Source organism: Lagopus leucura, unplaced genomic scaffold (genome assembly GCF_019238085.1).
Source record: "Lagopus leucura isolate 7727_CA_CO unplaced genomic scaffold, USGS_WTPT01 Super-Scaffold_100027, whole genome shotgun sequence".
NCBI lineage: Eukaryota > Metazoa > Chordata > Aves > Galliformes > Phasianidae > Lagopus > Lagopus leucura.
This window is the reverse complement of record NW_024962278.1, coordinates 6,721,946-6,737,994: the sequence shown is the minus strand read 5'-3', so window position 1 is coordinate 6,737,994 and position 16,049 is coordinate 6,721,946. Positions and strand designations below refer to the sequence as shown.

At 50.4% G+C, this 16,049-nt stretch overlaps 1 protein-coding gene across 1 annotated transcript in view; it reads right to left on the bottom strand.

Moving 5' to 3' along the window:
• The window catches only part of STK10 (serine/threonine kinase 10), a 43,581-nt gene extending 28,121 nt beyond the window's left edge, over nt 1-15,460 (bottom strand). Inside the window, exons 1-2 of the mRNA XM_042880697.1 lie at nt 15,252-15,460; nt 4,367-4,531 (exon numbers count right to left, since the gene is read on the bottom strand). Coding sequence (XP_042736631.1) covers nt 4,367-4,531; nt 15,252-15,407 — 321 coding nt within the window. The 5' untranslated portion in view covers nt 15,408-15,460. The remainder of the gene's footprint in view (nt 1-4,366; nt 4,532-15,251) is intronic.
• Nucleotides 15,461-16,049: the final 589 nt, after the last annotated feature.

Sequence of the window (16,049 nt, the reverse complement as noted above, 5' to 3'; positions counted from 1 at the left end):
TTTGAAAGTGAATTTGCCTACAGGCTTGTTGTCTGCTGCTTTCTTTTATAAAACCAAGGCCTTATGGTTAGAGCCCCGGACTGGGATCCAGCACTCAGGACTCATTCCCAGGTATCATTTACCTGCTGGGTAAACTTTAGGCAAATTCCTGTCTGTGCCCCAACTCTCCCTTTTAATAACCAGAATAATGACACTTAGTCTCTTTTATGAAAGTGTTCCACAGCATGTACGACAAAGGGATGTAATCACAAGGCATTATTAGTGCTTCACTAACCTTATCTTGCCACGTTATCCTCTATAGAGGATGATACACAAAGGCTTCTTTTCTAGTTCATGTTGTCATGTTGCTACCTTTAGAAGTACTCTTGAACTTGGCTTTGCTATGGTCATCAGCCTGCTGTGTAAGTCATCCCTGGTGCTTTATCAAAACCATTTCAAGTCAATCCTTGCATTAAGGGAAAGCCTCACTTTTACCCAGGACAGGATTTCCAGAGAGCTGCCAGCAGCTCCAAAGCTCCAGCTCTCATTGGCAGTGTGCTGACCCCATTGCTGTGCACAGCACTGCCTGGCTCAGAGCAGGGAGGGGGACAGGAGGGAACTCAGAACTCCACACCTTTAGGAAAGGCCACTCAGCCTGCAGCGCAGCTCTGCTTCATTGTGGGCTGTAACCACCCCCCATAAGGAGAGCCTGAAGGAACCCAATACTGCTATCAGCTTTCTTTTGTGTTTGTTTTTAAGAAAAGGTACTTCAACTTCAGAGATCTGCAAGTTGGAGATGCTTTCTGTAGCCCAGCATTCTAGTGCATGGGATAATGAGCATCTCTTCACAATACAGGATTTTCAAGAATGCCCAACATCCATATCAAAGGGGTAACAATCCAGAAAGTCCCTGGCTGAACAGGTCAGGGCCTGCCCATGGAAAATGCAAAATGCCTTCCTTCCAGAGGTACAAAGACTGGCTACAAAGCTGTTGCCTAACTGCAAGCTGCATACCCTCATAGGGGGCCAGCAAGGAGAAACTCTGAGCTGACTGAATTAACCATCCTCAGAACACCCTGGCAAGGCAGGGTTACCTGCATGGTATAGCCATTTGCTTTGATCTCTAGGAAACATCTGTTCATTCAAAAGCCCGTTTGCTATAGCAGTGACAGTTTATAGAAAAGGGGTAGGGATGAAAAAAGAATTTCCCCGTGCTTCATTAGAAAAGCTATGCAGCCACTGGAGGATTCATACATTAACTGCCTGCGGCCAAATGACACTATATGCCATAGCACCCCACAGCGTGGGTGCTGGAGCATCCCGACAGGCTCTGCAGCAGGGATGCTGCTGGTGGAGACGTCACAGAGCCCTGGGAGCACAGATCTCCTCAGCCATCCCCTTCCCCATCTCCTCTTGCTCCTGTCTGCACGAAGAGGCGCTCGGAAGCAGCAGAGATGCTCACAAGCAGATCAAAGGGCCTTTCCTTCCTCTGAGGTCTCAGTCTGCGTTCTTGTGGAAAGAAAGAAACAAACCAACATAACAAAGAACCCAAACTCTCAAGAGGGACCGAACACGCGAGGTTTGTTCTTTTCCTTTCCCATGTACGGAATGTTATCAGCACAAATTCAGTACCGTTAATTCCAAGCGTTCAAAACCCACACCTTGGTCCCATTTTGCAATGACAAAATGATGTTAAAAAAAACCCTTGTTTTGAAGTTGCACACAAGTTGGGTGGGGGGTGTCTGCCTTTGTGTTTCCATTTTCTACAACACACTTCACACACACAATGTGACACAGCCACAAGGACTTCAACCAGACTTTTTTTTCTTTAATAGCTTGAGATTCTCAGCTTTCATTTGGTGCCCCCATTTCCAGCAGCTGGGATTTATGCAAAAGAACATCAAATGCCACAGGGCTTATAATCAAAATAAAATAAAATCACGAGAGCTCCCAGCACTGCAGTTTTGCAAGCCTCACTGGGCTGTTCTCAGCCAGCACAAGGCTGCTCAGCCCCTGCCATGAGCACAGAACAGACCGTGGGGGAGGAAGGGGACAGAAGAGCACCCAGTGGCCAAGGGCACCGCATCCCTGCAAAGGGTTTATATGCTGGAAGGAGTTTCATGCTGGATGCTGTCTTGTCGCCAGTCATATCCCTGGGGAGTCGCCGAATCCCTCCATGCACAGCCTGTTTTTTGCACTGGGGTTCTGCTGGTTCAGATCAGGTCGAAAAGCAAGAGGAATTTGCTGGTTTATGCCTTCGTTTCAGAGCTGTATTTACACGAGGCTGTGCCGAGCTACACCACTTCCCTTCGCACAGGAAGGTTCTTGCCCCACAAAAACTGAACGTCCCCTTCTGTTACCCACAGAACACTGACCCCAAGCCCTGCCTGGCACAGAGAACTTCTAGGGTCCAGGCAGCCAAAGAAGGCCAGGTTTCCTTTCATATTTTCCATGTAAACTCAAAACTCAGGAGTCAGACATCAGTCAACAGACTGATGAAGCAAGAGCACCTCTCAGGACTGTCAGCTGAGACTGCCTGTGGCACAGATCAAGCCATAAATTATTCAGACCAAGGCACTCCTGCCATTTGGGAGGCTGGGCACGTCTGGAGCTTTGGCAGCCAGGATGTGCCACAGCTCCTGCCCCTTCCCAAACACTGCCTTCCCTGCACAGCAAACCATAGGACACACACCCGTGGGAAGCCTAAACTACAGCAGGGTCTGCACACCCATCTGCAAAGGGAACATTGGCAAATGGTCCAGGAAAGCATTGCTCAAGTGACTGCACAGATGGAAATCGAGGTGGGATGGAGAAGGCCAGATGAGGAGACATTGATATATGGCTGCAGATTTTCCCCCACAGGGCTGGCGACCAAGAAGCAAAAACCTCTGACTTCAGAGAAAGCCTGAGAGCAACTAGAAACCTTCCAGCAGGCCAACAGGCCGGCGTATTTACTTCCCCTAAAGCCAGAAAAACACTACAACATTAATAGGAACGGCCTGAGCACTGAAATGGAAATGCCACTCAAATAATTAAATAAAGAGAACGATCCTCTCTCCAAAACAATGGCCAGGGCTGTCACGTCTGCCCTCACGGGACAGCCTCATACAGGAGGCTCTTGTTCCATCAGATTCAAAGAGGCTGTTTAATTTTAGTAGGTCGGCGAGCATATGACATTACAAAGCACTTCGTAGACAAAAGCGGAGCAGAGATCTGCAATCCATTTTCCCTTCAGGAAGGAAGGCAAAGCTTCCTATTGCAGGAAGGAGGTGGAAGGGAAAGGGGAGGGGGCTGACATTTCAGTGAGCTGGCAAGGCCGGCCAGCGTGTGCAGGACAGGCAGATCAGGGAGGGAAAAGCAGAACTCAGTGCAATATAAGCCTGCACCACCTCTCACCTCGGCTCGTTATACATTTGCTTGTTTCGTTTTGCCAGGATTTATGTGGCTTCAATTGCAATCTTGTCCAAATCCTGAGTCCCCTCCTAGGAAAGATGTTTGCCTTTCACTTCCTTAGAACAGCACATATTTACTTTTGTTCTCCAACATGCCCAGCATCTCAGCACCATGATTAGCAGCCATCTAAATACAGCGCGTAAGCCTTCTCCCTCGAAGCAAGGAAACACACAGAAGGAAGTGCAAGAGCATTTCTGCAGCATTGCTTAACCGAGGAAAGAAGGTATGAGCTGTGTTATTCCAGTGGCAGATCTGCAGCTCAGCCTGGGCTCTGTCCTCGGTCCCAGGCAGGCAGGACAAGCAGCGAGATACAGCTCACGACCAGGGAAGGTGCCTTCCATGCTAACCTTCCTCTGGCACTAAGGAATTAATAGCAAAAGAGGAGTGGGGGAGGAGGGGCTGGGTAGAGACTGTACCAGCTGGACTAAAGGAGAGCAATGCAGGAAGTTGCTCGTCCAGGCCTTGCACCAGCCCGCTGGGTTGCATTTGGTGTCCTTTTGCCTGTGCCCACCTGCTTTTTTGTGTGCTGAGCCAGAAATAACGGATGAGCCAAAAAAAATGGGGTTACACTTTCATCAGATCCTTCAAATGAGAGGGTGGATACAAAAGAGAGGCTCTCATCAGTGCTGCATTTTCTACCTTTTCAAGCTACAAAAGGTGAAAAATCTAACAACTCTGAGTTTCACTTCAGCTTAAGATCTCTTGATCTTCCCTGGGCTATTTATAAACGGCTTTGGTTAGATGACAGTTTGCCTGTCAAAGAAAGTGGGGAAAATCCAGCAAGCAGAGCAGAGCACAGTCTGCAAGTCATTCCTAATTCACACTGATGCTCAAAGGTGCTCCAAAGGTTCTGCTTCTCTGTGAGTTACCCATTTCTTCTTTGCCAAGCTAGAAATGTACAATCATACAGGTCACACATAGGAGAAACTCTTACCCACAGCTTGCTTTCCCAATAAAAGGCTCCCAGCAGCTTGACGATGTGCGGGTGATCACAGGTTGCCAGTATTTCAATTTCCACCATGTAATCCTCCAGTTCATCTTCATTCTTTGTTTCAATGACTTTGGCAGCTGCTAAGGCACCGGTTTCCTTATTCTTAGCCTGCAAGACAAAACCAGCATGAGCAGGTGAGGATAGCGAGGAACACACAGAGCCTGCACAGCTCCTGCTCCTCCAGGACCATCCGTAACACAAGGATGGGAGCCTGCAGATGCACTGCTGCTCCCTCTGACCTGGGCAAAGCTTCAGACAAAGGATCAACACTGACAAGGAAATATCTCCATTTGTTTGTAGTGTGAGAAGATATGGAAGCAAGAAGACCTCAGAATCTAGAGGTTCTCTGATCTTACTGTAGGCGATAGCTCCAAAATCCAACCAAACTCACAGTACAGTACTCAGCACGCTCCCTACACTCCTCTTCCTCACCGGGACGGTTTTCTGCAATGCGTAGTGGAAACATTGGGATGTCCTCCTCAGCAGGTAAAGCACCAAGAAGGGTGCATCTCGACTTCTGAAGACTGTCCAGCATTCCTGTGACCTTCAGACCTGTGACTGTTCAGACCACGGTAAGAGAAATACTCTCAGCAGGCTGCCCCGCTATTTCATACAGCCCCATTAACCTGTTTATTGCAACCTGCTTCACATAATACATAGAAATATGTCCAAACCTTTGTCCTGCTGCCTGGGAAACCTTGCTGACTTTCCTCTCCTTTCTAGGGGAGAACAACTCTGCTGTTCTAAAGGTTGGCAATACAGGGTTAGTGAGTTCCATCACCTCCAACTTCCATTCCACAAGCATCACTCACTGCCTAGAAAGAGAGCACCAACAGCTGCCTAGGAACTGCTGTGCCTGTAGATGCTATGCACCAGAAGAAGACTGCTAATGCAGCATGGGGCACCACGCAACACTGATGTCCATCTGCTTCCCCCAAAACTGTCACGGCCAATGAGCACTCTGCAGTTGGAAATTTACACAACTTTCGCAAAAATTTGCAACCAAATGCAAAAAAGGGTGTGTTTGCAAGACTGTCTGTACAAAGAACTCTGCTATCAGAGCATCACGGGCTGGGTGAGGGGGCGAGATGGAGCAGCTGACTCAGGAGCTGAATGCCATTCCCAGAAGTGCATTGAATCAGCAGGCTGAGGAACAGGAGAAATCCCCATTAGCTCACACACTCTGCTCCTCCACTGACACAGGGGAGCTCTTGCAGCATGACTTCAGCTCAATCCCCTTTTCTACTGCTCGTCCCTCCTCCACGCTGCTCCTCCTAGGATCACGACTGCTTCCCAAGGCAGAAGTCATGCTGGAGATGCTCACACTGAAGGAGCAGTTGGGACCTTTTTACTGCTTTGTGGTTTATGTATCTGTGTCTGCAAAACCTACATGGGAGCTTACAGCAGGATTAATTCCGAATGTAAACGCTATGAACCCTACTGAAGAGTTTTACAAGGCTTAGGTGAGAATGTTGCTGTGTATTACCAGCCAGGCTGTGGGAGGAGGAGAGAATGAGGGGAAAGCCATACAATGGAGAGAGGGAAAATAAGGAGGTCCTGACTGCTGAATTCACACTGGTTGGCACGAACATGTGTGTCTTTACCACAGGGGACAAACCCATTTCTACCTGGGCCTGCTGCCCAAATGCAAGACAGTGGCTCATGCTAGTTTCAGAAGAAAATCATTTTTTGTTGGGTTTGTGGGCATTTTTTCCCCTCCAATTTGTGTCTCAAGTTGCCAGCAGCTACCAGAGGAGAGCAGGCAGGCTGGGGCAAGGTTCTAGGGCAGAAGCAAGCACAGGGAATGCATGGTGCTTCCCAAGCTCCACACCAAGTGCCCCACCATGTTTGCTCTGCACTTACCACCCTGGGAGGGAGCCAAGGAGGGAAAGTAAATATTGTGAGACAAGGTGGGGCTTCCCTTGGATGCCAGCTACCGCATGGGCCCACCAGCGGGGCTCAGACCAGGACTCAGGGGCCCTAAAGGCACCCACGGAGCCCCAGGGGCTCAGCCTACTGCCAGGGGAGGGATGGCTCTGACTGCCCAGGCTGCTCGCCCTCCCCAGGCACGTGGTCCCCACGGTCCCTGCACCCCGCCACCCTGCAGCCCCGGCTGGCACACGGCTGTGGTTGTAGAAGCTGTGCACACAGATCTGGAAGACACAGTTCTGCAAAGCAGGCTGTGGGCGGGGGTGCAATCGCAGTCCACGATCTGATCTTATTCATCGTTACCCGTGTTGCTAACGGTGAGTAGCCCAGCAACCTCCAGATACGGCTTCCTCTCCAGATATGAGCCTGTTAGCACACCGCTTTGCCTTCAGTCCAGACACGCAGTGGGTGAAGTCACGCTGCTGGTGGCAGAACCGCAGAGCAAGAGTTGTTTTCTCCTTGACTCGCCTGGCCCTGCGCAGCGCCTCACCACATGGTGCACAAGGCCAGCAGGAAGGGCCGTGAGGTCCATGTGGCTTTGGCACAGGCCAGGAGTTCTCTTACATGTTAGAACAGCAATTCTGGGACCTTACAGACGCCCACAGTATGATCAGCTGCTGCCCTTCCCCAGGAATAAGGACTGACTTGAATGAGAGCAGTTTCCTGGCCGCTGCTGCAGACACGAGGGTTGCAGTTTTGCAAGGGACGGAGTCCCACCAGCTGCACAAGTCGGCTTTCACTACAACAAAGCCCCTCCAGCATGATGATGAGACCGCTCCCCACACACTATGAGCACCCACACCCCACCAGGCAGCACTGCTGACCCCTTCCAAGCTGCCCACGATCTTGCCAAGCCCCAACCCAGCCCTCTGCGCTCCCACCGTGCCAGCCCTGCAGCAGGGAGGGACAGCTGTCCCCCATCAGCAGGCAGCGTGTGTGACACAGCCCAGCACTGTAGCAGCCAGATGCGTACAGGCAATGTCAAATTTTGGCTAAGCGTGCTGTGCGGTCTCTGTAACTCACATCTGGCAATTTCCTCCAGCTTCTCAGCTAGTATTTTCCTGCATACAGCATATTAAAACAGAGACGTTCTTCCAGGAAGGTTTGTTTGGATGCTAAATACGCCAAATGCTTACACTGCTATCTCTGCAAGCCACTTTCAGACATCTGAGACAAGCAACGATCCTTTAGCGCTTAAAGGCCTTTTCTGATTTCTACTCATCCTCGTGCAATAAGTCATAAACTGCTCCAAGACATCAGCACCAAGCAAAGTACAGATTGTTCCAACCTCAAAATGCCAAACCAGCAGCCACATAGAAGCAACCTGCACCTCCAGTCTGTGAGCTGCTGACCTGGGCAAGGGGAAACAGTGCCAGGCTCAGGAAGGCAGCATCCACTGCTTGCTCTCTGAGAGCTGGAAGATTGCATCTCTACAGCTTCACCTCCATCAGGAGCTGCCATGAGGTGGAAGCCCTTATTTTGCAGCAAGGGAAATGAGAACAACTCTCACAATAGCTATTTTCTTTATCTTTTCATTTCTTTGAGATTTAAAAACAGTGATAGAGAGGAAAAGAAAGCCAGGATGACTCGAGAGTACCCTAGGTTGACTCACCAGCAGTGAGTTTGTTAGACAGCCACAGCATTTGAAATGACCTCTAGAGAATGTGAAGATGAAGAGAGAGTTTCATTTCCTGCACAAAATACTTCAAAATGCACACTCTGATGAATTAGTGTTTCCCAGACCAGCAGATTTTCCACTGAAATTTGTGGGCTGAAGAGAAAGAAGAAGCCAGCTGGTGAGATCCCAAGAACAGAAACTGTTTGATGCCAGTCTGTGACCTATGGCTGGTCAGTCAAAAATAAAAATAGTTAAATTAAAAAAATATCCACTTCCACCATGTATCTCCTCCACTGCTGGGCATTTTAATGCCATGGATTATTTGTCCCTGGAGTGCTAATTAGCACAAAATATAGAGCAGACAGCTGCCAGCGTAGCGCCCAGGATGTGCTGCTGAGCTGTAGCTGGATTCATTACAGTCCTGGCATTTAAAACCCGAAATGCCCTTCTGGCCCTACGTGCCTTTTTGCAAATCAACGCACCGCACAGACACAGGCTGACAGGTCTGTGCAGAGACAGCAGTGGGGCATGCAGTTCACAGGAGAACATGAATCAAATAGAAGTTACCCAATAAACCACTTCCAGAAAGCCATGCCAGGAGCCAACGTGCGGGATATAAAGCAAAAAGAAGGAAGGATCTTGCTGCAGCCCTCTGGAAAAAGATGGGTGAGGGGCATGCTGCTCCCAAACACACTGGGAACACCAGGGAACAAGCACTGTCATTCCTTGGAGGCAGAGGCGTAGAGAAAGTGCTGCCCACTTCAAGGATGTAAAGGGTAAGAGGTGGCTGTTCAGGTGATACAAAGGGCTGTTTGGTCTGCCTATGACTCAGCCTGTTGTGAAACCTCGGCTCTGACAAACACAGGAACTACTTAAAGTTCTGTAAGAACTCGCTGCCGGAAGGCAGATTGTTCTGTCCTTCCTCAGGCAGCACCCTGCCATGGCACAGCGTGCTTGAGGGCAGGCGCAGGGACTGTCCCTGTGAGCTCTCACCCACCAGTGACAAAGAACGGAGCTGGCAGCCAGCGTGCTCCAAGTGGTGCCACAGGAGTTCTGCCCGTGCTGCTCACCAGCATGGTGTCCTGGGAGCTTCCTGAGCCCGGGGTGACCCTTTCAGAGCTGGTTTGCAATGATGTGCAGTCGTGTTTCTGTCCCTTCTGTGTGCTGTGAAATTTGATGCCCCAGGTATTACTGAGCTGGGGAACCAAGAGAGAAAAGCTCCTCCTCAGCCTCCTTCCAGTGGATGCTGTATTTGGGGATTGATGGTCCTGCCTTGGTTTTCCACGCAGCAAATTCTTGTTGAGTGTCTTTGTATGGAAGCAACTGAATGATTAGGTATTTCTCAGGGATAGCATAATGATTAATTGCCTTCCAATGAACTCTGCCTGAGCTGTCTGCATCAATAAACACAGAGCAGACAGGCACAAGTCAGCATTCCTATTATTGCCAAATAATCAATGGGAGCTGAAATTACTTTCATGTCCGATCAGCCCCACAGAGCCACTTCAGTCTGCCGCAATAACTCTCTTTAAATTATTATTATTGTGTCTTTGGTTTTTCTGTTTTGGAAATGCTGAATTCACCCCACCCAAGAGTACCAGGCAGCAGAGCTGGCAGTGATTTGGGTGCAGCAGTGCAGCTGTGGCAGCGGGGAGCCCCAGAACACTGAGCCTGGCAGAGAATCACAGACATGCAGAACGTCCCAGGCTGGAAGGGACACGAGGATCACTGAGTGTGCTTCTTGGCTGCACACAGGACCACCCAAAATTCAAACCTTCTATCCGAACGCCTGCAGCCTCTCATGCTGCACCCAGCTCCAGTGCAGCCTCCCAGAAATACAACTCTTTACAAGGAACATTTTAACCTTCTAAGTTATGACTTTCAGGTGCAATACGTGTGTTTGGGGAAATAACGCTGAGCCTTATCCCAACAAGACAGGAGGAGATGCCAGCAGGCTGCCTCGTCTGCCAGAGGGCCAAATGCAGCACACACACAGTGATCCCTTCTGCATATCACACTGCTGAAGCCACAGGGCAACATGTACCTGGCATCCCCCATAGACACAGCACCACACGGGCACCAGGCCAGGCAGCAGAGCTCCAGCCCAAGGGCTGCACCACACTGCTGCTCTGGCAGCTATGGTAACGCTTTTGCAAGAGTTAAAGGGAAGTGGAAGTGGCTTGCAAAACAAATAGAAAAGCGTTAGTAAAAATGCAGAAGTGTCTTCCTCTGGTTTGACGTGCCAGGGGCAATGGAAAGGAACATCGGCAGCGAGTTCAAGCAATGACCAAGGACTTCCAATCTATAATGGATGCACAAACAAAGGGACTGGAGCATGGCACATGCACCCCTTCCCATCTTAAAGGCTCAGCAGCAGCCCAGCAGAAGGCAGGGGGTGCCAACAAGCCCAAGCAACAGTGCATTGGCCTGCTGAGGTGCAGAAAAACTCTGTGCAGTGCTTGGAACGTTGTACCGAAGCACAGCAGGACAGGCCGAAGCAGTGGTGAGAAGCTTCTCTGCTGGTACACTGCACCATAACCTGCAGGAACTGAGCTGGCTGCACAGTGCCAACATGAGCCAGAAATAGGAGAAAAAACCATGTGGGGGCAAAGAAAGCTCGACATGGACAGAAGGCTTTCAGCCTGTGCAGACCTGGAGTATGGATGCTTGAAACATTCTCAAACTGCCTGCAAGAGCACAGTGCCCCAAGTTCAGCATGTCTGCCCTGAGCTTCACTCAGTCAACGCATTGCATTCAAACAAAAAAACAGTAGAACATGAAAAAAAATCCCCACCAAAATGAAAACCACCAGAACACTTTGAGTGGTTGCATCTTTTTGCAACAAGTTTAGCACACAGTGCTAAGGACTTGGCTGCAGGCTGAGTGGCTGCGTGCGTGAGGTGGGGGACAGGCAGGGGACAGGCATGTGGGTGAGCACAGCTCCCTGAGCACCCACACAGCACAGCAGCATGTTCATTAGGAAAACCCCAGATTTACAGACAGCAGTACCTCAGGGATGGGAAAAAGTACATTTCCCCCATCCTTGCTTCAAAGAAACTGCGCTGTTCAAGGGGAAAAAAAACAATTTAAAAAGATCACGAGACAGGTAGGGATTTTTCTAAGGGACACGGATTGCTGTGTGCCTGAGGGTGAAAGACCCCAGGCCTTGCTCTGAGCTCTCCCTTCCATGCAGCTGCCCGTGGCACACAGCACTGCCAAGCTCCAGGCCGTGACACAGAAGTAATTGTCAAAATATTTAGGGCATGGAGAGCCATCCTTCTCCCCCTGCACACACAGCCACGGCTCGGCAGAGCTGCAGACAGCCTTCGCCTGGCCCTCAGAAGGGACGGAGCAGTGCATGTGTCACTGCATTTCAAGTGAACATTAAGTTTAATCAAGTTTAAAGTTCAACCAAGTTTAATATCGTTGGGCCACTGCTCCCTCAGTAAAGGAGCGATGTATTCTCATTCCTCTTCTCTCCCCATGTGAAACACTGTAGGAGAACCTCTCAGCTAGTCCAAGGCACAAGACCCAATCACAATCGTACCTTTTTTCCTTTTGCCCTCTTTTTATGGACCAAGTTGCAATCAACTTCAGCTTTTTCCTTTTTCCTTTTTTTTGTTTTTTCCTTTTTAAGCAAAAAGCAAAGCTAGCAGTTCCACATCCCTCTGCAATGCCCTTTCCAGGAATCGGGTGTTAAACTCTCCGTGAACCAAACTGTCAAAAGTGAGCTGACCTGGGAGAAGCCCAGGCTGGCAGCTGGTGGTGGCAGAGATAGCCCTGTGCCTCCCTGTGCCCATGCTGGGTTGACACTGCAGCTGCACAGCACCTCCACCATGAGCCCTTCACCACCCCTATCCAAAACAGAGCTTTAGAGACTGTAGGGCTACCAACGAAGCACTAATGCCACCGTAACACATCAGATAACGCACACACAGCTCCTGAAGCCTCACCTTAAAAAAAGACAGCAGAGCAGCACCAGAGAGCACCTAGGAACTGCTGTGGCACAGCTCAGGCTTGGTGCCTGCACTGATGGAGGGTTCAGATGAACTTCCCCAGCGCTGTGCAGTGCTGACAGCTGAGGGCTGCTCTGCACAGAGGGGACATCCCATCCCCACCCTGCTAGGAGGAAGCGTTATCAGAGCAGCACCCATCAGCATGTGCTGGGAAGAGGAGATAGCGTTCAACAAGAGGTGTGAGGACAGCAAAAACGATCCACAGTTTGACAGGAAGCAGGAAGGCAGCGAAACTGCAGGCTCCTTTCAGCAGAGCCCATGCTTCTACAAGACACAGCCCTGTCCCCATCAGGGCCTGTAAGAGCCAGGGTGCATCCATTCCCGCTGACAACAAAAGGTTCTGAGGTAGGACATTGAATTTTTATGTTTATATTGCACTTATTTGTATGTTTTATAATAGGGGAACTGCTAACTTCACACTGACTGCAGCTCTGACCACTGGCCCGATGACTGACAGCAGATGGCTGATTTAATGACCTTTGGGTGAAGAAAATAACTAAATACATTTGGAAGGCAGCGCGTTGTTCTCTGTGGGCTGCTATCGCTGCCTTATCACACCCTCTGGAATTACCAAAACCAAAGGATTCATAGAGTGAATATAAAGCAGCAGTTTTCCCTACCGCCTTCCTACTTTTCAGCATCATTACCCTCTGCAGCGAGTTTCACTGTTTCCTCATACAATCAGGTCCCGTTCTGCTGGGGAAAGAAGAGCAGGCTTTATAGAGAAACAGGAATTCCCGCAGTTCTTACTAACTGGGTGTTTCTTAAGGCCGACCATATACATTTCGGGCTCTACTTCAGAGTTGATTATTTGTAATTAACATACACTGAAATCAAGCCCATCCTACTTTTGTGTCAAACCAGCTCAGCTTTGCTCAGCTGAGTGCGGGGCAGTCCAAGGAGCAGCTCCCCAAGCACTCTGCAGTGCAGTTACACCAGCGCTGCACAGATGAGCCCTTCTTCCCCCTGCTCAAACACAGCATCACAAAAATTAAACCCACTCCAATAAACACACTTTTCCTTCTACCAAAATCTAAATGGCTCCCAGCACGGAGCATTCAGGCTGTGTTTCAGATTACTCCCTGCACGAATGAGTCCCATCTTTTTGCACAAGGGCCCAACACATGGGCGGCAGGGCAGGATGCAGGGCTTACATCACATCCCTGTGCTGCAGGGCGGAGGGCAGGCAGGAACTTCATTCAAACATCCCGAAACTCTCACTGCCACACAAACGCCTCAACTCGCTCCAAATGATTGCTTTGGTGTGAAAAGCAAATTGACATCAAAGTAACTTGAAGAGAACGATTACAGTTTCTCACTGCACCTTGGCCACCTACGTTTTCCTGGTGCACAAGGGCTGGTTTGTTTGTTCTGGGCTTTCCTGGCAGCTGAGCAGAGCAGTACAGCAAGCATAATCCTTCACGTCACCATCCCATACACATCACTGGGGTCGTGCTCCAGATTAGAAAGACAAAGGAAGGCGACATGCAAGTTAAACCTTAACATGGCAGGAAACGGCTCTGCAATAACAGTACCAGTTATTAGCTAAAATAAGGCTTTAGAGTAATGCGTCACCTGAATCTTTCGGGGTTCTTAAACAAACCAAATCTTGTGCAAGAGCTCTTAAAGGCCAACCGTGTCCTTCCAGATGAAGGATGGGCACAGTTCAAAGATGGAGAACTGAAACTTGACCAACGAAGCAGAAAAGCCCTGTCCTTCGTCACAAGGTGAGCCTCCACCCCATGCCTAAAGCAGACAGTCCTCTCGATCTGGTTGTTAAAGTACAATCACAGCTGCAGACAGAGTGAACTTTGGGCTATAACCACGCGGCCTGCACTGCGCCATGACTACAGCCCACGTCCTGCTTCGGGTTGAAGAGGGGATGGAAGGAGGTGGAAGGAGCTGGAGACACAGCGGTGCTGCTGCCCGACAGCACAGCACACACAGTTACCATCATCGATTAATTCTGTGTCAGGTTAGAGTTCACAGCAGAGGCATTCAGGTCTGACAGCTGATGTAAAAACCAATCCAGCCACTGTTATTTATTTATTTATTGTTTTAAAGTTCACTATTTTGGATACGTGAAACACATCTAAAGTAGAGGAGATATAAATCAGGTGTTCCTCCAAGTTTTCATTTGTCTCAGAAGCCCATTAACTTATTTTACAATGTTTACCTCATTCCTTTCATTGCACAAGAAACCTAAGCAAATACAAGCAAATAATTACCCAGGCAGGAGTGAGCGTTGCTATATACAAAGTGGTTTCCAATACACAACACCAAGCAAACGGGTCACAGAAGAGCTAATTAGCACAGGTGCCACTTTCAAAATGATAAATATATTCGAGCTTAACTCACAATTGTAAGCAATTGCATTATATTAGAAGAATGGATCCTTCACCAAAGATTTCCACTTTAAGTCTGATTTTTAGAGTATTTTTCTCAAATAACACAGCCATAAATAGAGAAAACAAATGGCAGAGTGCTGTCCTGGCCTGCAAACAGCCAGCTCCCTGCTCGCCCTTCTCTTGATCACTCTGCATTTCCCAGCTCTGTCACGGCAATACCTTGCTGAACGTTCTAACGAGCCTGCCAGAAAGCAGCCGCCAAACAGCTCATTCACAGCTCCGCTTCCAAACGATCTCTGCAACCAGGGCAGCTCGCTCAGGGAAGCTGGAGCCCAACCTTCTCCTCCAGCCAGCCCCAGCATCCTGCCCACCCCAGCTGCCGGGCAGCAGAGCTGAGCAGCGCAGAGCCGTACCAGGGGAGCTTTGGGGAGCAAAGTCCGGTTTGGTATTCGGCCTTTAGAACCCCCAGAGGTAAAGCAGTCATAGCACTGTACCCATCGGAAGCTGCGCTCCCCTGCTCACCGAGCTTGCACACACATAATGGCACCCCTGGAGGCTCGCAAAACTTGGAGACGGCGAGCTCTCCATTCATTGCTCCGACAGTCTGGCAAGGTTTAGAAGTTTGACAGTTCAGAAGGAAAAAAAGAAAAAGGCTTTTTTTTTTTTTTTTTTTTTTTTTTTTTTTTTTAATTAGAGAGACAGAACGCTTCTCTCCCTTCTTGCCACAGCCCCAGGTACGGCTGCAATTCGGTCCTATTGAATCCGAAGTTCTCCCGCTGCCCCCACTTGCAGAAGACGCTTCCCCCGCTCCCAGCCCCGCGGTGCCCGGCGGGACGCGCAGACGCAGCCCGGCGCGCGGAGCGGGGATCCCGGCGGCACCGCCGGGGGAGCGCAGGTGCCTGGGAGAGAGCACCCACCTTGTAGACCTTGCCGAAGGCTCCGTCTCCCAGCTCCCCCACGACCTCCCACACCTCGCCGGGATCCAAGTCTCTCCGAACGTGCTCGTACTCCTTGGAACGCCGTTTCTCAAAGGTGGAAAGGCGCAGGATGCGGCGGAAATTAGCGAAAGCCATGCTGCCGGGAGCGCGGCGGTTCCCCCCCCACGCCGCCGCCAGCTACCGGCAGCCGCCCCGCGCTCTGCCCCAGGGCAGCACGGAGCCGCCCGCAGCCGCGCGCGCGGAGCCGGAGCCGCTCCACCTGCTGGCCTGCCCGCCTGCCGCCCCCCCGTGCCATTGGCCGGCACCCGCCCCGCCCGGCTCGGCTCGGCTCGGCGCTGCCGTGCTGTACTGCGCTGCCGAGCCGGGCCGAGGTGGGCGGCTGCCGGCAGAGCCGGAGCAGAGAGCGCGGTTGGGACCCGGCTCGGTGTCGGTCCGCACGCTGTCGTTGGCAGAACTTCGAGCCCCTCTGAAAAGCCGCTATAAAATCAAGTATTAAATGGGGACATCTAGGGGAGAGAGCCGATGGTGCAGCCGGGGAGGTTTTTTCTTAAAGTCTTCTGGACCTCCCTATGGTTATCTCCTTGTTCCATCATCTATCTTCCCAGTAAGCGTTTGATTCTGTCATATACTGTTGTTCTGAAAGAGTGGTCAGGGGCTGCAATGGGCTGCCCAGGGAGGTGGCGGAGTCACCGACCCTGGAGGTGTTCAAGGAACGGTTGGATTTTGTGTTGAGGGACGTGGTTTGGTGAGAACTGTTGGTGATGGGCGGATGGTTGG